Source organism: Schistocerca nitens, chromosome 5, assembly GCF_023898315.1.
Source record: "Schistocerca nitens isolate TAMUIC-IGC-003100 chromosome 5, iqSchNite1.1, whole genome shotgun sequence".
Taxonomy (NCBI): domain Eukaryota; kingdom Metazoa; phylum Arthropoda; class Insecta; order Orthoptera; family Acrididae; genus Schistocerca; species Schistocerca nitens.
Window position 1 is genome coordinate 676,906,020 of NC_064618.1, and position 23,718 is coordinate 676,929,737.

Genomic DNA, 23,718 nt, shown 5'->3' on the forward strand with positions numbered 1-23,718 from the left:
ATGCTTCTGTCAGTCCTTTGTGGGTTCTCAACAGGGGACATTTGTGTGTCAATGTTTTTGTGGAGCTTCTTCATGCTGATGACGGTTAAGTAACCAACCAACATCTTATGATAACTCCAAAATTTTAGTGTATCATCAGTCAGCCAAACAATTCCAGTCAAATGTACTATTAAGATGGGACTCACTCTATTATAAATATTACTGTACAAGCATTATGAATTGTACATGTGTGAACATTCAGTATATGCAATGACTATGTGACCATGTTTAATGGTGAAATTGGATCACATTTTGCCAATGTTAATACGTGTGAACTCTTGGTGCCCATGAAATATGAATTAGGCAAGCTTTTAGTGAGAGCTGATCATCATCATGTGCCAACTATCAATAAAGTGAAAAGACTTCCAGGTAATCTTCACAGTGTTGTTACCATTTAACAATCAAATTATTAAACCAATTAATTTCAGAAAGAGCAGCTACCAAGGTCAAATATATACAGGTCAGTATGCTTACAACTATTATACAAATTTGGTACCCAATTATTATTTTACTCAGTCAAAACTACAACAGTTTAGGATCAATTTGTACATCCCCTTCTAGTCCTAGCCTCTTTAATCACTGGAAAAGAGGAATAATTTGGAAAATTATCTATCCACAGGCCTGATTTACAGACATAATAAGCTAACTATTTAAACCCTTTGCAAATTTCTTTCTGCTGTTGCCCTGCCATGACTTGTCATTTCTAATGATTACAAGCATCTAAGCATCTTTATTTCCACATAAAACATTGTATCAGGGCATGAATAGCCTCTACTTTGCAGAGCTATTATACTACCTCATTGGTTATGGCAGCTAATGCACATTGACTTTAGTATTATGAACAAATTTTATTTGCTTCTCATAAGTTATCAATAGTATACAATTTATCAATTAGAAATGAAAAACTGGCTATAATCAAGACTTGAGATAATGTGTGTATTTATTACAATTTTACATTGCATTTCCTTGTTTTGATTATACCACAGAAGTCATGTTTTATCAGCTGTCTTGTATTCCATCAACAAAATGGCTAAATTTGACAGTCTGCTTTCACCCATACTTTTATCTTAAGTATTTTTGCATTCAAAAGATGCCACCAGCAGTGGCATTGGCTTAATTATCATCAAAGTTGTTTTAATGAATATCTATTAAATTATATTCTGGAAAAAAAAATCCAAATGGAAAGCTGTGCCAATGCTGTTAGTCAGCTCTTTCATCTGAAACTCTGACACAGTTATTTGCAACCTATATGAATACCTCTGCAATATATGGTACTAAAACTACCTGAACATTTCTCAAGATATAGTACCAACCTTTCATTTAAGATGTTCCTTGACAGAAAATTATTATAAGATGAAATAGTGTGCTGAAGATACCAGATACTTGAGTAATGCAGCCAATGAACAGTGGAGCATACATTTGTTTACACAAGTGTTCAACTTAAGATTAACACATTACAGCTGTGAATAGGCACAATGACTAACAACTTTCATAATAATATTAATCACCCACAGAAGCAATCTTTGGAGGTAACAGCTGTGTGAACCGAGCGTAATGTTACCAAATCAGCTGTGTTAGGTATGTCTGTTCAGTAGTAGCTCTCTCTTTATAATACTACTGGGACAACGTGGCACTGTAGATATAAAGCTGACAATGTGTTGATACAGATACGGGGAAAGGCTTCTTCTTATATGAAGAAGAAAGAAATACAAGGGCTAGGACAACTGAAGTACTTTACTGACTTAATTCTTAAACTGTCTTTCTTTCTTTCTGTTTTTGCACTCCATGTATGCCCATATTTTTGCCAGGAGCCTATGTCACCTCCCTATAACACAGTACATCTAGGAAGTTTGATCCATTTACTTACAGACAGCAAACAGCAAGAGCCCAATGTACAAGCCTATGACAGATGTAGCTAATCCTGTGACGATGAATGCTGGTACAATTAGTAATAGGCCCTGTAAAGGAAACAAGTTACTATACTTCATTACACACCTGTTGAGTTTTACAATAAAATCACTACAAATGCAAAGAAATTAATTTATATGTACCACATGAAGTCAATTTCTTGCTGATGTAAATATTTTTAAATACAAGTTTCATTTTTCACAAAGCCTTTTGGGTGCTTTCATAGCTCACTAGTACTACAGTTTGGGAAGCTCTGTGACATACTACTCCCAAATCGATTATGAAACCTTTGTCAGATTATAGAATTTCTCTAGGAAGACATTACACGCGTAGACCACAACTATGTTTTCTTTCTTCTTACTTTCCACATTGTTTTCCATCCACATGCATTTCCTCCCATTCTGTGCTAACATTCACTGCTTATTCAAATATCTCTCTACCTCTCCAATGCCCACACTTGCATCCTTTTTGTTGTTTTATTCCTTACATCTCTCAGTCCTAGAACTTACTTACATTTTCATATCTTACTTATATCATTGCCCATAAGCATTGTGGGCATAAATTTTGCAACAATTTTAACTGTAGTACCTTGTTGCACCCCAAACTAAATATTTTCACACTTCTTTACTCAGATAAAACAATGCTATTAAATGCACCCTTTCTTTCTACTAATGATAATTTTTACAATAACAATGATTGCAAGTGCATATCTATGTTGCATGCAGAACTGGTATTCTTGAGATGTTCACTATGCTCTTTTGGTCTTTCACCACTTGCACTAACTATCATGTCAAGTTCCTCACAGATGGCACAGATTTTTATTTACCTCTTTTTCAAGTGGCTCTTGTCATATTTCACTTTAGCTAAAATTTCTATTTCACTTTTTCCAAAATGAAAGGATCAAAGTTATAAATACACTGACAGTACAAAATTACAACACCTAGAAGGAGTTGTGTGTTTCTAAATCTGAAAGATGATGCCCATTCAAATTCCGTGCCAGTCACATAGGAGTGACAATAGCAAAACTATGAGGATAGAAATCAGGTTTGCTTTACATAAACACTGTAAAGGTCATGAGCATTAAATACCCCTGGGATTGGATGTGGCAAGTTGATGATAGTCAAGAATACTTTTAAGGTGGCATATACCATTATCAATGAGTTTGAACGAGGTAATGTAACTGGGCTACGACAGGCCGGATGTTCCTTCTGAAATATTGCAGAAAGATTTGATAGAACTGTTGCCAATGTCAGCAGTCATCACAAAAATATAGTCACAAGAAGACCATGCTCCGGACGGTCACGTGGCACTATTGAGAGGGAAGATCAGCATGTTCGACGTGCAGCTCAGGTGCACCGTACTGCATCTGCAACAGCAATCTGAGCAGCAGTTGGCACCAGTCACACAACAAACTGCTACAAATTGGTTACTTCAAGGACAGATATGAGCCAGTCCCTCTCTAGTGTGCAGTCCACTGCCATATGTGACTTCAGTGGTGTCAAACGAGGGCTCACTGGAGGGGAGGGTGGAGGTCTGCATGAGTTTTCTGATGAAATCTGGTTCTGCCTCAGCGCCAATGAAGGCTGTTTGGTTACAAGGAGGCTGGCTGAGGGCCTGCCACCAACTTGTCTGCATGCTAGACATGCTGAATCTATATCTCGAGTTAGTGTATGGGGTGGTATTTTGTGTGATGGCAGGAGCACTCGCATGGTTATCCCATGCACCTTGGCTGCAAATATGTACATCAATCTGGTGATTTGACCTGTTGTGCTGCCATTCATGAACAGCATTTCAGGGGGTGCTTTCCAACATGATAACACACACACATACCGCTGTAATAACCCAACATGCTCTGCAGTGTGTCGAAATGTTGCCTTTGCCTGCTTGATAACCAGATATGCCTCCAGTCAAGCATATTTGAGACACCATCAGACGACAACACCAGCATCATCTACAAACAGCATTAACCATCCCTGGATTGACTGACCAAGTACAACAGACAAGTTCCACACGACAAACTGACATCTGACACCTGTACAATGCAATGCATGCGCATACCCATACTTGCATTCAACATTTGACAATTACACTGGTTATTTATGTACCAGCATCTCACATTTGCAACAGCTTATCTCTCACTTACTTTAATCTGCGATTTTACAATGTTAATCACTTGTTACCTAGACAAATGTATTCCCTAAATTTCAGTACACTACATTAATTATTTTTTGGTGTTGTGATTTTTTTCCTCCATCAGTGTACATAAAGTTCAATATTCTTAACATACTTAAAGTATTCCAAATCTCAATCGATAAAAGCTGAACCTTTACAGGATCCCTTTGTTGTCTATCTGTCTGTCTGTCTGTCTGTCAGTTAAGACCCCTTTACTCAGAAACAGGTACTAGGGCTATGGTTCCTCGGCAGTGTAAAAAAATATAGGCTTGTAAATCAATGCAGCCAAAAGATGTGGCCAATTATGCCAAACTTTGATACTCACCAACACACCCATCAAACCCTATTATGAACTATCTACAGGATGAGGCATTTAAAACTGTTTGTCAGAATATTTGGTGAAATACACATCGGATTAAAAAAAAAAAAAAGTGGTAATAAACATTGTTCACCTTGAAGAGGGACATCCAGTAACATAACGCTCAATCCCCCTGCACAACCCCCTGGGGGTGGGAGGTGACTTTGAAATCTTAAGTAGGTACCCCTATTTTTTATTGCAGATTTGGATGCTCTATGGAAGAACATGCAACTTTTGTATGAAACATTTCTTTTGTTTCACGATAGATGGCACTGTAATCAGCAAACTTGCAAATGAGGTGACAACTGTCCTGAAACGGTATTACCTGAAACAAATACACATCCGATTAAGACAATCTGAGTACTTTTTTGATATTTTTGATAATGCTATCATGTGGCACCTCCCACAAACACCGACTGCGATCATGCGCTCAGTCCACATTCAGACTGAGCATCATAGAAATGACGACAAAGCTCATCAAAGGTATGCTACTCTGTTCTCAGATAGGAATAGTCATCTGCAATGACATTTCAAAGTGTTGTCTGTTTGCTGAACTGGGAATCATTAAACCTAGAGAAAAGGTCCAACTGTGGCCTGTGGCAAACGAAAATAACACTGGTAATGTTTTAGCTGTGGTAGCTGCAAATTCTCACATTAGTTCTCTGCAAATTGTGCAAGGTTCAAGAATTTCACAAAGAAGTGTTCTATGCATACTGCATGCATACAAATGGCATCCATTTCATTTATCGCTGCAAAAAGAACTGCAAGGCGATGATTTACACAATCACCTTCATTTATGCAACTGGATACAGGAACATCTGGCAGTCAATGATAATTACATTACACAGATATTTTTCTCCGATGAATCACATTTTACGAATTGTGGGCACGTGAATCGATATAATATGCATTATTGGTCAATGGAGAATCCCCACTGAGTAAAGCAAGTTTAACATCAATGCCCATGGAGTGTCAACATTTGGTGCGGCATTTTAGGTACGCATGTAATTGGCCCATACTTCATAGAAGGTAATCTGACTGCTCTAATTTACAGCGCCATTGTGGATAATGTTTTACCCATACTAACGGATGATGTTCCGCTTCAAACAAGACTGGATATGTGGTTTTAACACGATGGAGCTCAGTGCATTATTCACGACTAACTCAAGAAGTTTTGAATCTAAACTATCAAGATTGATGGATTGGATGAGGTGGTCCTCAAATGTGGCCCGCTTGTTCATCTTATTTGACTACTTCTGATTTTTTCCAGTGGCAATGGCTAAAAGAGAGCATTTACATGGATGTACCAAAAACCTCCGAAGATATGTGGCAGCAAATTCGCAATGAATGTGCAAACATTAGTGCAGACACACTAATACATGTCAGATTGTCATTCAGATACAGAGTTGCAATGTGCATTAGAAACAATGGACAACATTTCAAACATTTGCCACCTTGAAACACTTGAGAGGCAAGGGAACTCATAGTAATCTAGCACCCCAAGATAATGAGAGGCAAGGGGCTCACCAAAATCAAGCACCCAGAAGGGAACACACAACTACTATGTCCATGTCGTCATTCCTGGGTAATGCTAAATCTAGTCTAAGAATGCATCGTGGGAGGGTAGACTGTGTCACATGATAGCATTATACCGACCGTTTTGCAATAGTTGTCACCCCACATTCATGTCTGTCGATTTCAGCACCATTTATCATGGAATGAAGGAAATGTTTCATACAAAAGTTACATATTTTTACATGGAGAATCCAATTCTGCAATAAAAAAATAGGGGTTCCTATTTAAGATTTCAAAGTCGCCACTCCCGCCACCGTGAGTGGTGCAGAGGAGTTGAGTGTTATGTTAATGGATGACCCATTTTGAGGTGAACAACATTCATTACCACTTTTTTTAATCTAATGTGTATTTTGCCACATGTTTTGGGCCTGGTGGTTTTGTGGTTAAACATGTGCCTGGAAACCGAGAGATCATGGTGTCTTATCTCTTTCGGACAACAGATTTTCCAATCTTCATTTTTATCTGTCAACCACATCAAGAGTGGCCAGAAACAACACATGGTTCAGATTATACGTTAAACTATAGGTCCCCTATTGCCAGTTGGATAACTGGCACAAGAGATATGCGAGTCACCAAAGTGGCATCCAAGTGAAACAATTGCACCAGGCCATTGAACCACATAAAAATGTCAACATTATCAATAAACATGATTAAGTTTTTATGGAACCCTCAGAGCTCAAGTCCTACTTGCACTTCTCTGGTTTTTCTTCTTGACCTCACAACAGTCCTGCTATACAAAACTGACTGAAAAATACAACTGGTCAAGTACCTGAGCACTTACTTTGAGGAGGAGGTGCAGGAAGAATTTAACACATGCAAATTCATACTTTTGTCCTATTTGAAACAGCCTGCGCACTTCCTCCTCTGTCTTCTCCCCATCACCAATGGGAAGAGTAAACATGGTCATATTTAGACTGTAACCAGTAAACTAATGTGTCCATTTGATCATCGGGTTTTGGTAAATGACTTTTTCTTTTTTAAATAAACTCATTCAACCTTAAACTAGAGACACAATGTACACTGACAGTTGTTATATTAATGATAACTTACCAGCACTGCTGTTGGCTTGATTTTATGTTCAGGTAATTTGCGAACGTAGCTTCCTTGCATGACGGCCATTGTCAAACCAATGACAAAAAACATCCAACCTTGTTGCATGGAAGTGTAATTGAACTTATGATGGGTCAAAAATGTCAGAGTAAACTCCAAACCAGAATACAAAAACAGATATACGAAGTAAATAAGACCCAATGTTTGTAGCTTTCTTAAATCTGAAATGAAAATTAAACTATCACGTACTTCAAAACCAAAGCATTATTTTAACAGGGCATATTAACTAACAAAATAAATTTCAATATTATTTGTAATTAGACCTAATGGTATCTCCAAACACATAATAAAGCCAACTGTAAGCGATAACCTTGAAGGCCATCAGTGAGTATGAAATCCTGATTGACTCAATTTTCCTTACCCCCTTCCTGCATGTGTGCTGTCCTCATCACCAGGAGAAATTTTAGTGTTTTAACACATTTATGATTTAAGAAGTTTCTTCAAATTATGGTTCTAGTGCATGCAGTTATCAAGGACATTCGTGGCTAGGTGCAACCACAGTAGGAAGTAACATATGGAGTTATCTCCCCCTATCCATAAGGAGCTACGGACGCTTTCCTCAGTTTTGCTGATGTGTGAGCGAAACACACAGACAAATGAAACAACTAATGTTAGCAGTTATGGTTTAAAAACACATGTAACAGATACCAGTATTTATAGTGAAAAACCTACTTTTTATTCTTCCAGAATGCTCTATATCCAAGAATGATTACTCTGTATGAAAAACATGAAGAATCTATTAATTGTGAAATGTCAACTTTCTCGGCCAGAAATGTCACAATAAAATTTTCTGGGCTATTATGCTGTGACCGAATGGATTTCACATATGAACTCAATGTTTTGTCCCCATTTGCGGAAGACATTTCCGAGGGGGATTGTAGCTGCTTCGAGTGCCCGATTCACACCCTGGGTTGCTACCGAGTCTGGTGTGAATCAGACACTCAAAGAAGCTACACTCCCCTTTGAAAATGTCTTTCACACATGGGGACAAAGTATTGGGTTAAAATTCGAAATCCATTCAACAATGGCATAACAGCCCAGAACATTTTAATAATTGTGAATCCATCAATTTTGGCAAAAATAGGCACTGGGCCTCCCAGTGTATAACATACTGGCATCATACAAAAAGTTTATTTCCTTTCAAGAAATCCTCTAGAAGACCACCCTTGTATATACCACAGTATTTGACAAATTTCAACTTGATACCTCTACCAGTTCCTGAGAGAAAGGGGGCCTCAACAGATGGAAGCCGAGTTATCATATAAGGGTTTCGCTTTTACTGAAAGGCATGGAAGCCTAGACAAAGAGAACACAGTACTGACAAACAAATACCTTGTAGAATGAAGAATCCATAGCAGGAAAATTTCAATTGACAGAGACAATTGCTCATCATATCAGGTCATTTGTTGTCATTCTTCCTGAAGTTTTTTCGTAACACCTTAACATCTTGTTACGATACTTCACAGAACAACACACAAATAACATTATCCGATTTCAGGAGATCTGTCAAGCGACAAATAAACCTGTTGTCAGAAATGAAGATAGAGACTTTTTCCATCAATATCCACATGACATTCAGTATTAATCCCAGCCACTATTGCCATATTCCTCAAAACTGGAACTGATCTCTAAGAGAGGTACCTAAAGTAGTGCAAGTCTTATTGCATGCTGGTAGTGTCAAGCGTGACGTCATTATGATGTGTACATGCTGTATCGAAGACGACAGAGACCATATATTGATTTCCGTGGTCATCTGAGGTGCTAAACTGTGGTAGCCATTTTTGCAGACAAATTAAAGGAGCAGCTGATTATATCATCAATTGGTATATTCACTGCAATTTTGGAAGCTATTTATGTCTTTATTTTCATTGAAAAGGTGAACCTGCAAACTTTTGGGAAAAAAATGAATTCAATATGCTTTGTAATTAGTAAATTTGATAGTCCATGTATAAGCATCTCAGTGGCCAGTCTGCCAAGTGAAGTTATTTGGTGAAAGAAGTCCCATGTTTGGAACTACTGGGTTTTTTTTTTTTGTTTGTTTGTTTTTAATGCAAAAAATTGCTGCCAAGTAGCAGTGTGGAATGGAGTCTACATTAAACTCAACACAAGTAGGGAACTGCCTTTAGAAATGAATCAGTTGTTAAAATTAAAGACAAATGTTTAACACCAAGCTATATATTCTCCCAATTGTTAACCAGTTACACACATCACGTACGTAAATACAAAGTTTTGTTAACATTACTTATCACACTCCTAAAAGCTTGAGCATGACTAATGACAATGTGTTTGAGAGAAGTAGTCTGCCCTGACACATGAAACATGGATGCAGAAGGGCACAACATGCCACAGATTATTTTTCCAGGTAATTTAATATATTCACCCAATTTTCCTCAGGAACAGCATAGTTCATACCCCTACTCATCATCATTTGGCAACTGCAAATTTTAAAATGTATTGAATGTTAAATGAGTAATCTTAACAAAACTTTGCATTTTACTGATATAAGAACCATTTGCAAATATTGTCAGCTCAGTGATCACTTCAAGCTGGTATTTGAGAAAAAAACTTCTGTCACCTATTTTCTGCAAAAATGCTACACCTATCATGTACATAGGAACTAAATGAGATGTTACATTTAGCATTAGATGAGACTAATGACTTCTCTGATGTCTCACAGCAAGTAAATCGGACTAGCACCAGTCTCTCTCCACAACGAGGCTGGAAATCTCAAGTGTGAAGTGTGCTTGGAGATCAGATTCAATACCTCTTACTAATAAACTAACAGTACTGGGACAACTTCAGACACTGATGCAGCTCTTCAATGATATTTGTACTTGGTTGACAATATGGAGGATATACTTTGGTGTTAGATATTTCAATCTTTAATTTTGACAACTGAATCTTTTCTGAAAGTAATTCCCTACTTGTGATGAGGTAAGAAAGAACATGGTTTCCATTCCATGCTGCACACTGCTACTTGGAGACAAGCTTCACCTTTAAACGAATTTGACACTCAGTAGCTTTGAACTATCATTGCAAAACTCTGTTTAATTGACAAGGAAATGTGAAGCTGATTGAACTAGCTCTCAAATTTACAATTTACAAAGTGTATTGTGAGCTCTTTTTTCCAAAATTTGGCAGGTTCGTATTCTCAAAAGGAAATAAAGACGTCAATAGCTTCCAAAATTGCAGTGAATATACCAACTGAGGATATAATCAGTTGCTCCTTTAATTTGTCTGCAAAAATGGCTACCGCAGTTTAGCATCTCCAACAATCATGAAAGTCGATACATGGTCTCTGTCGTTCTTGATACAGCATGTACATATAATAATGACATCACGGCATGGCTCTGCCAATGTGAAATAAGATTCAACTACCAGAAGTATCACAAAAATTTAAAAACATAGACTCGGGTAGCAGTAGTAAGTGCTGACTGTCTTACTTGCTAGGTTGTCACCAAGGCTGTAAACTATCTTGTGGAATGCATAATTCACGTAAAGCAACAAATATAATTATTTCTATTGAAACTTCAAATCAGGACTATTTTTGGGGATAGAATAATGCTACATTTCCCACTTTCCAAGATCTTGGCAATAGAAGTACATGGATAAGATGACCTGGGCCTCTTCGAGCCAGGAGCCTACAACATCCTCTGCCAAAAAGATGCATAGGCACAATATCCATGACTGAGGAGAGGTGCCTTAAAAATTACACAGAACTCTGCCAGTTCACCAAGTCAGTATTGCTTAAAAACTGACCATATTGAGGACTATGAAAAGCCAAAGGTACTTCAACAATCCTCCTCTTTCTGAGACTGTGTGTACCTAAAGAAGGGAAAGAAATTAATCTTGAGCAGTATCAGATAAAGACAGTCTTCGCAAGACATGATATTCTATGCTTGAGGGCACAATGTGAAGTGGTATGAGAGAGCTCGGTGCCATTTTCCCACGTGCAGCTCATATTTTTCAAACTGTGGTGAAGAATAGCACAGTGAGCACCAGGTTTCTGGGTGCTGAATTAGGAATGCCCCAAAGATCGATAGTGCAAATACTGCACAGACTACCAGCAGAGCTTTTACTTCTACAGCTACACTGTATGTCATGAGAAGCAAGGCCCATCATTTTTCAAGTACAAGAACTAATGGAGTTTCTTCAGCAGGGGGATGCAGAACATTCTCACAATACACACGTGGGCAGAAGAAAACTCTCACAGCACAAAAGTACAGAAGCACGAAGAGAAGTATGGTGTCAGCATCATCGTTCAATTGGGCCACCTGTGCTACCACCAAGTTTGGCCCAATTTTTGTAGTTTATGTACAAGAAAGCTTCTGTCCCCTTCTATGGGTCAAGACAGTGCCAACTGAACAAATAATTTCCTTTTAAGTGGATCTGTAGTGAGGGCCTTATGGTAAGCCAAAGTACCCGAATTCATTTATTTTCTGTAGGGCTACTCGAAAAACCTAATTTATGAACATTTCTGACATTGTCAGTATGGGAGTGGAGACGAGGGGCTGAGGGATCAGAGGGATGTGAGCAGCTGTGGTGGGGGAGGGTGTGAGGGAGGTGAGCGGAGGGGAGGATGTGAAGCAGCGGAGGGGGCGGGGCGGGGCTAGGGAGGGAGGGGAGCGGGCGAGAGAGGGAGGGGAGCGGGCGAGAGAGGGAGGGGAGCGGGCGAGAGAGGGAGGGGAGCGGGCGAGAGAGGGAGGGGAGCGGGCGAGAGAGGGAGGGGAGCGGGCGAGAGAGGGAGGGGAGCGGGCGAGAGAGGGAGGGGAGCGGGCGAGAGAGGGAGGGAGGGAGGGGAGGGGAGCGGGCGAGTGAGGGAGGGAGGGGAGGGGAGCGGGCGAGTGAGGGAGGGAGGGGAGGGGAGCGGGCGAGTGAGGGAGGGAGGGGAGGGGAGCGGGCGAGGGAGGGAGGGAGGGGAGGGGAGGGGAGGGGAGCGGGCGAGTGAGGGAGGGAGGGAGGGGAGGGGAGCGGGCGAGTGAGGGAGGGAGGGGAGGGGAGCGGGCGAGTGAGGGAGGGAGGGGAGGGGAGCGGGCGAGTGAGGGAGGGAGGGGAGGGGAGCGGGCGAGTGAGGGAGGGAGGGGAGGGGAGCGGGCGAGGGAGGGAGGGAGGGAGGGGAGCGGGCGAGGGAGGGAGGGAGGGAGGGGAGCGGGCGAGGGAGGAAGGGAGGGAGGGGAGCGGGCGAGGGAGGGAGGGAGGGAGGGGAGCGGGCGAGGGAGGGAGGGAGGGAGGGAAGTGGGCGAGGGAGGGAGGGAGGGGAGCGGGCGAGGGAGGGAGGGAGGGAGGGAGGGAGGGAGGGGAGCGGGCGAGGGAGGGAGGGAGGGAGGGAGGGGAGCGGGCGAGGGAGGGAGGGAGGGAGGGAGGGGAGCGGGGGAGGGAGGGAGGGAGGGAGGGAGGGAGGGAGGGAGGGGAGCGGGCGAGGGAGGGAGGGAGGGAGCGGGCGAGGGAGGGAGGGAGGGAGGGAGGGAGGGAGGGAGCGGGCGAGGGAGGGAGGGAGGGAGGGAGCGGGCGAGGGAGGGAGGGAGGGAGGGAGCGGGCGAGGGAGGGAGGGAGGGAGGGAGCGGGCGAGGGAGGGAGGGAGGGAGGGAAGCGGGCGAGGGAGGGAGGGAGGGAGGGAGGGAGCGAGGGAGGGAGGGAGGGAGGGAGGGAGCGGGCGAGGGAGGGAGGGAGGGAGGGAGCGGGCGAGGGAGGGAGGGAGGGAGGGAGCGGGCGAGGGAGGGAGGGAGGGAAGCGGGCGAGGGAGGGAGGGAGGGAAGCGGGCGAGGGAGGGAGGGAGGGAGGGAGGGAGGGAGGGAGCGGGCGAGGGAGGGAGGGAGGGGAGCGGGGGAGGGAGGGGAGCGGGCGAGGGAGGGAGGGAGGGAGGGGAGCGGGCGAGGGAGGGAGGGAGGGGAGCGGGCGAGGGAGGGAGGGAGGGAGGGGAGCGGGCGAGGGAGGGAGGGAGGGAGGGGAGCGGGCGAGGGAGGGAGGGAGGGAGGGGAGCGGGCGAGGGAGGGAGGGAGGGAGGGAGGGAGGGGAGCGGGCGAGGGAGGGAGGGAGGGAGGGAGGGAGGGGAGCGGGCGAGGGAGGGAGGGAGGGAGGGAGGGGAGCGGGCGAGGGAGGGAGGGAGGGAGGGAGGGGAGCGGGCGAGGGAGGGAGGGAGGGAGGGGAGCGGGCGAGGGAGGGAGGGAGGGAGGGAGGGAGGGGAGCGGGCGAGGGAGGGAGGGAGGGAGGGAGGGAGGGGAGCGGGCGAGGGAGGGAGGGAGGGAGGGAGGGAGGGGAGCGGGCGAGGGAGGGAGGGAGGGAGGGAGGGAGGGAGGGGAGCGGGCGAGGGAGGGAGGGAGGGAGGGAGGGAGGGAGGGAGGGAGGGAGGGAGGGGAGCGGGCGAGGGAGGGAGGGAGGGAGGGAGGGGAGCGGGCGAGGGAGGGAGGGAGGGAGGGAGGGGAGCGGGCGAGGGAGGGAGGGAGGGGAGCGGGCGAGGGAGGGAGGGAGGGAGGGAGGGGAGCGGGCGAGGGAGGGAGGGAGGGAGGGAGGGAGGGGAGCGGGCGAGGGAGGGAGGGAGGGAGGGAGGGGAGCGGGCGAGGGAGGGAGGGAGGGGAGCGGGCGAGGGAGGGAGGGAGGGGAGCGGGCGAGGGAGGGAGGGAGGGGAGCGGGCGAGGGAGGGAGGGAGGGGAGCGGGCGAGGGAGTGAGGGAGGGGAGCGGGCGAGGGAGGGAGGGGAGCGGGCGAGGGGGAGAATGAGCAGAGAGGAATGAGGAGGGGGGTTGGCATTATCTCTTGATGATTTTTTTTGTTGGGGTTTAAGGGCGCTCAACTACTGAGGTCATTAGCGCCCAGTCATAATTGTTAGAGCACATAGAATCTAGTAAAACTCAAGGGGAGGGGGAGGGGGGGACACCAGAAAGTCCTTACAAAGATGCAGATAAAATAAGTAAAAGAGTTAGATGTCTTTGGACAAGCCAGTCAAAGTTATAAAATGAAGAACACGAGCAGCTGCTCGACCGTCATCAGCTAAAATATCCGGTAAAGTAGATGGCACGGACAGGACAACACGCGATTGACTAAAGCGGGGACACAACAATAGAACAAGGCACACTGTTAATGCTTGACCACAAGGGCACTGCAGGGCTGGGTCTCCGGGGAGCAGCTAGCGGTGGCTAAACCGGCAATGCCTAATCCGCAACCTGGTCAGAAGGACCTCTTCTCGCCGAGATGGTCGGGAGGAGGTTGTCCAAGCAGTCAGTATGACCTCTTCTCGCCGAGATGGTCGGGAGGAGGTTGTCCAAGCAGTTGGGAACGGTTTTACTGCCCGGAGCTTGTTTCCTTGAAGGGATGACCAAGTATCCCACCACAACGACACAAGCCTCTTACAAACAACCCCACTAACGTCAGATGACGGGACACAATGGGAGGCTGGCCGAGGCAGGAGGAGTGCAGCCTTGGCTGCAGAATCAGCAGCCTCATTCCCAAGCACTCCTACATGGCCGGGAACCCACAGAAAGCTGACAGGAGAGCCACCCTCAGCGAAAGAATGGAGGGACTCCTGGATCCGTTGCACCAAGGGATGGACCGGATATGGAGCTCCAAGGCTCTGAAGAGCACTGAGTGAATCAGAGCAGAGTACATACGATGAATGGCAGAGGCGGCGGGCATACTGAACAGCCTGATGGAGAGCAAAAAGCTCGGCCGTAAAGCTGGAACACTGGTCGAGGAGCCGGTATTTAAAGGTGACGGCCCCGACGACAAAGGCACAGCCAACACCATCGTCAGTTTTGGAGCCATCAGTGTAAATAAAGGTGTGACTGGCAAGTCGCGCACGAAGTTCGACAAACCGTGAGCAATACACTGCAGCCGGAGTACCCTCCTTCGGGAGCGAGCTGAGGTCGAGATAAATATGAACCGGAGCCTGGTGCCAAGGTGGTGTCGGGCTCTCACCCTCTCTGAAGGTGGTGGGGAGGGCAAAATCCAATTGTCAAAGCAGGCGACTGAAGCGGACTCCAGGGGGCAGCAGGGCAAACACATACAACCCGTACTGACGGTCAAGAGAATCGGCGAAGAAGGACTGATAAGAGGGGTGGTCGGGCATTGACTACAGCCGGCAAGCATACCGACGCAGCAGTACGTCGCGCCGGTAGGTGAATGGTAATTCGGCAGCTTCAGCACAAAGACTGTCGACGGGACTAGTGTAGAAGGCTCCGGTCGCAAGACGTAACCCCCGATGTTGGATGGAGTTGAGACGGCGTAAGAGAGATGGCCGAGCAGACGAGTAGACGAAGCTCCCATAATCCAGCTTCGATCGGACTATGGACCGATACAAGCGAAGCAGGACAGTGCGATCCGCTCCCCAAGATGAACCACTAAGAACTCTGAGTTGATACAAACCATCTTCTCTTCAGAGAACCGGAAGCCATTTGCCATGCTCCATGAGTATAGGCTGTCTAGACAACGCTGAAGGCAGCACTCCAGGAGGCATGTTCTCTGGACACTGCAGTAGATCGCGAAGTCATCGACAAAGAGAGCCTGAGACATTAGGTGGAATACAATCCATAATTGGATTGATCGCGATGGCAAAAAGGACTACGCTCAAGACGGAGCCCTGAGGCACTCCGTTCTCCTGGAGGAAGACGTCGGATAATACAGAACCCACACGTACCCTAAACTTTCGATCTGTTAAAAAGGAATCAATAAAAAGGGGCAGGCGACCGCGTAGACCCCCACCTGTGCATAGTGCGGAGGATACCTCCTCTCCAACAGGTATCATAAGCCTTCTCCAAATCGAAGAACACGGCTACCGTTTGGCGCTTACGCAAAAAGTTGTTCATGATGAATGTCGAGAAGGTCACAAGGTGGTCAACAGCGGAGCGGCGGCGACGAAAGCCGCATTGAACATTGGTAAGTAGCCGTCGAGATTCAAGAATCCAGACTAACCGAGCGTTAACCATGTGCTCCATCACCTTACAGACACAGCTTGTAAGAGAAATGGGGCGGTAACTAGAAGGAAGGTGTCTATCCTTCCCAGGTTTGGGTATAAGAACAACGACGGCGTCACGGCAATGCATGGGGACCTGACCTTCGGTCCAGACGCGATTGTAGGTACGAAGAAGGAAGCTTTTGCCTACCGGAGAAAGGTGTGCCAGCATCTGAACGTGAATGGCATCTGGCCCCGGAGCAGAGGACCGGGACAGTGCAAGCGCACTGTTCGAGTTCCCGCATAGTAAAGGGGGCATTATAAGTTTCCAGATTCAGCGAGTGGAAGGAAGGTCGCCGAGCCTCTTCTACCTCTTTCCTGGGAAGGAAGGCAGGGTGGTAATGGGCGGAGCTTGAAACCTCCGCGAAAAAGCGGCCGAAGGCGTTGGAGACAGCTACAGGATCAACAGGGACCTCATTACCTGAGGTCAGGCCAGGTACCGAGGAGTGGGCCTTAATGCCCGACAGCCGGCGCAGGCCACCCCAAATGACAGAAGAGGGAGTAAAACTGTTAAAGGAGCTGGCGAAAGAGGCCCAACAAGCTTTTTTGCTGTCTTTGATGACTCTACAGCATTGCGCTCGGAGTCGTTTGTATCCAATACAATTCGCCAATGTAGGATGGCGGCGAAAGGTGCGCAAAGCACGTCGTCGAGCACGGATAGCGTCTCTACAAGCCTCATTCCACCAGGGGATGGAAACGCGACGTGAAGAAGAGGTAGTATGAGGAATGGAACCTTCGGCAGCATTGATTTTAACAGCCGTGAGGTATTCGTCCTGACTGTCACAACTGAGAAAATCGTGGTCCGGAAAGGTCGCCAGGGAGGAGTAAAGTCCCCAGTCAGCTTTTGGTATGTTCCAGCTCGAAGGACGTGGGGATGGGGTGTGGTGCAGGAGACGAACGACACAGGGGAAGTGGTCGCTCGAATAGGTGTCAGAAAGGACATACCACTCGAACCGACGGGCAAGAGTGGTAGAACAGATCGAAAGGTCCAAGTGGGAGTAGGTATGAGTAGAGTCCGAGAGGAAAGTCGGGGCGCCAGTGTTGAGGCAGACAAGATTGAGATGGTTGAAGACATCCGCCAAGAGGGAGCCTCTCTGACAGGATGCAGGAGAGCCCCAAAGGGGATGATGGGCATTGAAGTTGCCCAACAATAAAAACGGCGGAGGAAGCTGAACAATCAGGTGCATCATGTCAGCCCGACTAACTGCGGATGACGATGGAGTGTAGACGGTACAAACTGAAAAAGTAAAGGCAGAGAGAGTAATACGGACAGCTATTGCTTGGAGTGGGGTGGTCAATGGGATGGGATGGTAATAGACATCGTCCTGAACGAGCAACATGACCCCACCATGAGCTGGAATAACGTCCACAGGGATGAGGTCATACCGCTCCGAGGTATAGTGGGTAAAGGCAATACAGTCAGTTGGGCGCAACTTGGTTTCCTGGAGACCAAGGACGAGCGGACAGTGCAGGCGGAGGAGCAGTTGTAATTCCTCCCAATTAGATCGAATACCTCTTATGTTCCAATGTAACAAGGCCATCGCTAGTCAGAAAAAAGGGGAGAACGAGACGGGGGAAGAGCTCGTCACCTCAACAGCCGCGGAGGGCCAGGTGTCGAGGGAACAACGCTACAACCGGCGGGAGGCGGATCCTGTTCCATCGAGTCGTCGCCAGGTGCGGCCGCTGTCCCGGGTTGTGTAGGAGGGGCAGCATCATTTGCCGATGAGAGGCCAGCTGAGCGCCTGGCAGCAGAGCATCCCGGCGAAACTGAGGACGGCTGGGAGCAGCGACTCACGGATGGAGCGTCAGACGAAACGCGTCGGGGTGGAGAGGGGGATAGAGACTTCTTCTTGGAGGCCTTCTTGGAAGTCCGAGGAGGCACAGGGATGGTGGGCTGGACCCGAAGAAGGTCCTCACGTGCGGGGTCCGTTTTGGAACGCCGGACCTCGGAAGCCGGGGTCCGGAACGTTTCCCCGATGGACGCCTGAGAATAGGATCGCTTCTCAGGCGGCGGGTGGGAGGAGGAGGAAGGGTGGCCCCTGGGGCAGAGGGGGCGGGGGCCGCGGGGGAGGAGGATTTGGAAGGGAGGGACTTGGGAGGCGGAGGCATAGACCCCGGATGGGGGGAGGAGGTGGAGGGGGGACAGGATAGGGGTGAGGATACTGTGGAAGGAGTGGACACGACTGAGGCAAATGAAGTTGTCAACGTCATGTGATGGAGGCGGTCATACTTCTTCCTGGCCTCAGAATAAGAGAGACGATCGAAAGTTTTGAGTTCTTGAATCTTCTTCTCCTTCTGATACACGGGGCAGTCTAAAGATCTAGGCGAGTGGATGCCAGGACAATTAACGCACCGAGGTGGTGGGGTGCATGTATGTTCCTCACGAAGAGGACGTCCACAATCGCCACAAAGGGGCTCAGCCTCACACCGTGACGACATGTGCCCAAAGCGCAAACACCGAAAGCAGCGCATAGGAGGCGGGACATAAGGTCGCACGTCGCACCGGTAGCACATCACCTTTACCTTCTCCGGGAGAACGTCCCCCTCGAAGGGGAGGATAAAGGCCCCGGTGTCGATGCCACGATCTTTGGGGCCGCGCTGGACTCGCCGGACGAAATGCACGCCTCGGCGCTCCAGGTTGGCCCTGAGCTCCTCATCAGATTGCAGCAGGAGGTCCCGATGAAAAATAACCCCCTGCGTCCTATTCAGTGCCAGATGCGGGACAATGGACACTGGGATGTCCCCTAGTCAGTCGCACGCCTGGAGCGCCGCTGACTGTGTGGCAGAGGTGGTCTTTATAAGAACGGACCCCGAACGCATTTTACTGAGAGCCTCGATTTCCCCGAAGATGTCCTCGATGTGCTGAACAAAGAACATGGGCTTGGAGGTGGCGAACGTCCCCCCATCGGTCCGAGAACAGACCAAATTGCGGGGGAAGTACTTCGCCCCAAGCCAGCGGGCCTGTCCTTCCTCCCAGGCAGTGGCCAAGGGGGAAAGGGCAGGAGAACCAGAACCAGAGACAGTACCTTTCTTTTTAAAAGACTTGGCCGCAGAGCGACCTGATACATGTTGACGTTTCATCTGCGAAACGTCCGCCCCGATACCACCCACTCCGACCAGGGGCTCTCCCCACGGGCGCCACCCAGCCTCAGCAAGGGCCACCTGGCAGGATGACCGTTGCCGGGAGGCCTGATGCCCCAAGGAGACGGGCATCTACTCCTTGGCTGACGTGGGGAGGGTGCAGCTCAGGTATCGGCAGTACGATCCCTGTGTTGTCAGGGGGCTACAACCTAGAGGGTACATGACGACCCCACCACAACGGGCTGGCTACCATGCTGGATTTCGGGTGCCATGGAAAGTCCATCATGATCGTAGGTGCAGATGGGGACGCACTATGGGCGTAACTTGTACAACCCATTAGGCGTTTAGGCCCAATTTGAGGAATAGTGGGTATGGTTACAACGCCGTTACAATGCTGAGTGCCAAGGTCGTAGTGCACGGAGGACCAGTGATACACCACGGAAGGCGTCCTTCCCCAAAAGGCTCTTACTTCTGTAGAATTTTGAAAAATGGAGGTCAAACCCCAAGGGGGACCATCACATGGAAGGCCGAAATGGTTGAAACTCCTTTTAGTCGCCTCTTACACCAGGCAGGAATACCTCGGGCCTATTCTTACCCCGGACCCGCAGGGGGATCTCTTGATGATCATAACGTGATAAAAAACTATTTTATGAGTTGTGTTTGTAACTGCATGTATAACACTAGGCATTAAACATTTCTCCTTAGAACAATAATCACTCCAAGCACCCAGTGGAGAGTGATCTTAGGGATGTAGAAAGCTGTCAGACATATATTACATTTAATTATCTGTTGTATACTACATTTAATTTAAGTGTAGTACAATTAAATCAACACAATCAGAAAGTCATTTAATTCAGTTTAAAACTTCAATAAATTTCTTACATGACATTTTATATGCTCTGGCAAGGTGTTGGTATTGAATTCACCATATCATCTTTCTTCATACACAGCTCTTGTCTACTATCTAGAATATTACCATACAGAATTTCATTCTGAACTTATTGAGTTCTTTACCTTCTTGTGAGATGTTTTTAACAGCTCTGAAGAGAAATAAATCCGGAATGCTGATGTATGCAGCTGCTTGGCTTAAGCTTCCAGCCACAGAACTTGCCCTTTTGTTCTGATGAAAAAATAAAAAACACACAATCCTAATGCATTCTCAAATAAGAAAGTAAAATATCTACAATGCCCTATTTTTTTAAATGAAGACTGATCATTAGTTATCTCATCACTGTTATCAGTAGCAGCAGCTGATCAAGTAGCATAATCCACATGTATTATAAAAATATACATATACTTTGTGATCAAAAGAATCCAACATTTGGCTGAAAAGGACTTACAAGTTAGTGGCACCCTCCATCAGTAATGCTGGAATTCAATATGGTGTTGGCCCACCCTTAGCTTTGATGGCAGCTTTCACTCTCGTAGGCATGCACTCAATCAGGTGCTGTAAGGTTTCTTGGGGAATGGCAACCCATTCTTCACAGAGTGCTGCACTGAGGAGAGGTGCCGATGTCTGTCGGTGAGGCCTGATACGAAGTCAGCATTCCGAAACATCCCCAAAGTGTTCTATAGGATTCATGTCAGGACTTTGTGCAGGCCAGTCCATTACAGGGATGTTACTGTTGTGTAACCACTCCGCCACAGGCCTTGCGTTATGAACAGCTGTTCGATCGTGTTGAAAGACGCAATCGCCATCCCCAAATTGCTCTTCAACAGTGGGAAGCAAGAAGGTGCTTAAAGCATCAATGTAGGCCTGTGCTGTGGTAGTGTCACACAAAACAACAAGGGGTTCAAGCCCCCTCCATGAAAAACATGACCACACCATAACACCACCACCTCCGAATTCTACTGTTGGCACTACACAAGCTGGCAGATGACGATAACTGGGCATTCACCATACCTACAACCTGCCATCGGATCGTCACATTGTGATTCGTCACTCCACACAACGTTTTCCCACTGTCCAATCGTCCAATGTTTATGCTCCTTACACCAAGCGAGGCGTCGTTTGGCATTTACCGGCGCGATTTGTGGCTTAGGAGCAGCCGCTCAACCACAAAACGCAAGTTTTCTCAACTCCCGCCTAACTATCATAGTACTTGCAGTGGATTCGGATGCAGTTTGGAATTTCTGTGTGACAATCTGGATAGGTGTCTGCCTATTACACATTACGACCCTCTTCAACTATCGGCAGTCTCTTGTCAGTCAACAGATGATGTCGGCCCGTCCGCTTTTGTGCTGTACGTGTCCTTCACGTTTCCACTTCACTATCACATCGGAAACAGTGGACTTAGGGATGTTTAGGAGTGTGGAAATCTCGCGTACAGACATATGATGCAAGTGATACCAAATCACCTGACCATGTTCGAAGTCCGTGAGTTCTGCACAGTGCCCCAATCTGCTCTCTCACGATGTCTAATGAGTACTGAGGTTGCTGATATGGAGTACCTGGCAGCACAATGCACCTAATATGAAAAAACATATGTTTTTGGGGGTGTCTAGATAATTTTTATCACATAGTGTATGTATGTATGTATGTATGTATGTGCGTACGTACGTACTCCTAAACCACTGGATCAATTTGAACCAGATTTTGTACACGTATCACTTACTGTCTGGAAAGAAATGCTGTGGGGGAAGAACCACCTACTTATCAAAGGTATGTGTGTGGAAAAGATTCTCGCTGATGCCCCCTCCCCCACAGCGAACATTATCACCACAATGCAGTAAAACTGCCACATCAGGCATAGTATTTTAATTTATTGCTTCTTTACTACTAACTGTTCATGACACCTTTTGCAGACAGTATTCACATATACCATTGAATGTACATGCAGAATCATAGGATTGAAGACACACAGCTCAGGAGATAAGATATCAAACATTGAGCTATGTGAAAACAAAACTGCACAGCAAAATTTGCTAGTGATAGCTGAAATATGCATACCCAACAGCTGGGTCTCCCCCCCCCCCCTCATCCTTACCCCCCTTCCCAGTCCACACATTCTTCTAAAGAAAAACTGACAGTTCCAAATAATAGAACATTTTTTTTTTTTTTTTTTTTTTTTTTTTTGTCTACCAGCAGTACTTTGAATACCTACCTCCTGAAAGTAAGTACTGGCGAACCATTGTCTCTCTTTGTAATGTTACAGTTTTCTCAAGTGATTGTTTTTGTTTGATACAAATAGCACAACGAACAGAAACATATACATACCAAGACAAACCTCTCAATAGGATGAAGTGGCAATTAAAAACTTAGTGGAAACAGAGAATTCAAGCTCAGAATGAGAGAGTAAATCAGCTGTGACGTTTTCAGAGGAATCATTATGACTTTTGCCTTAAGTCATTCAGAAGACTCTTTAATCTGGATGACCAGTTAAGGATTTGAAATGTATTCTTCACAAATGTGTGTCTGATTTTCAGATGTTACAACCACAGTACCACCTAGCTGTCACAATAGAATAACTATTTGATACAATTTACTTCAGACAATTCTAACAGACAATAAAGAGCTGAAGTATCTACTAATAACTGAAGCTAATTATTTAGGTACAAGGCAAGCAACTTAGCACTGCTGATGTAATTCTTCATGCTTTCCTGGCGATCTGATGTCAACTTAGCGCTCTTCTACAAATAAAAAGACTAATACAGAATCAGGGTTGTAGCAGATAGAATGTACATCAATGATAAAAATCAACACATTATGGACTACTGAAATGATACGGCATTTTAGAATCCAGTTTATATAGTTTTAAAATATTAGTAAATATATGGAAAAATAGGAAGCAAATTCCATACGCTAAGGCTACATGGAAACTACAAGACGAAATATGAATGCTGAAATGATAGCACAAGTCATACTATCATATTTACTAAACTGTAGGTTTCATAATGAAATAAATGAAACTGTGGCTGAGCAGTTTTAAATCCATTCTAAACTCTCCAACACTTACAATGGCTGTCAATCTTCACACCCATCTGAATTCTCTACTCTGTCTGATGTCAGTAAATTTAAGACTAATGCCACAAAGACAGTGATACTGCTACGGTCGCAGGTTCGAATCCTGCCTCGGGCATGGATGTGTGTGATGTCCCTAGGTTGGTTAGGTTTAAGTAGTTCTAAGTTCTAGGGGACTGATGACCATAGATGTTAAGTCCTATAGTGCTCAGAGCCATTTGAACAGTATACTGGCATCAACATTAATGGTAATGTATTATTGTGATTTACTCAAGAATGTGGCTCTTTTCACTGCACTATTGGCTGGAGAATAATTTTTATTTACCTTATTCCATGCAATAAAACATTATGAGGTGAACCTTTAAAATTATTCTTTTGAAAATATTCATTTTGTGCTAGATAAATAGGGTAACAACAAACACTAGTGTGTTAAGGGCACCAAAATAGATTGCCTTCAGAATCAACAAGGCTTAACTTCGAAACACTACATTTGAAGTAAATGAAAGTAACAAAATTTCTATAGGCTGGCAACAACACATCAAAATATGAAATGAAACAATAAGATTCAACC

The 23,718-nt window shown here is 46.0% G+C and overlaps 1 protein-coding gene across 2 annotated transcripts in view; it reads right to left on the reverse strand.

The window, feature by feature from the left end:
- The window catches only part of LOC126259463 (major facilitator superfamily domain-containing protein 10), a 171,227-nt gene that overhangs the window by 63,171 nt on the left and 84,338 nt on the right, over positions 1-23,718 (reverse strand). For both annotated transcript variants that reach the window (XM_049956292.1, XM_049956291.1), the window contains exons 6-8: positions 20,201-20,306; positions 7,103-7,323; positions 1,907-1,997 (exon numbers count right to left, since the gene is read on the reverse strand). In XM_049956292.1, the coding sequence (XP_049812249.1) occupies positions 1,907-1,997; positions 7,103-7,323; positions 20,201-20,306 (418 nt within the window). The remainder of the gene's footprint in view (positions 1-1,906; positions 1,998-7,102; positions 7,324-20,200; positions 20,307-23,718) is intronic.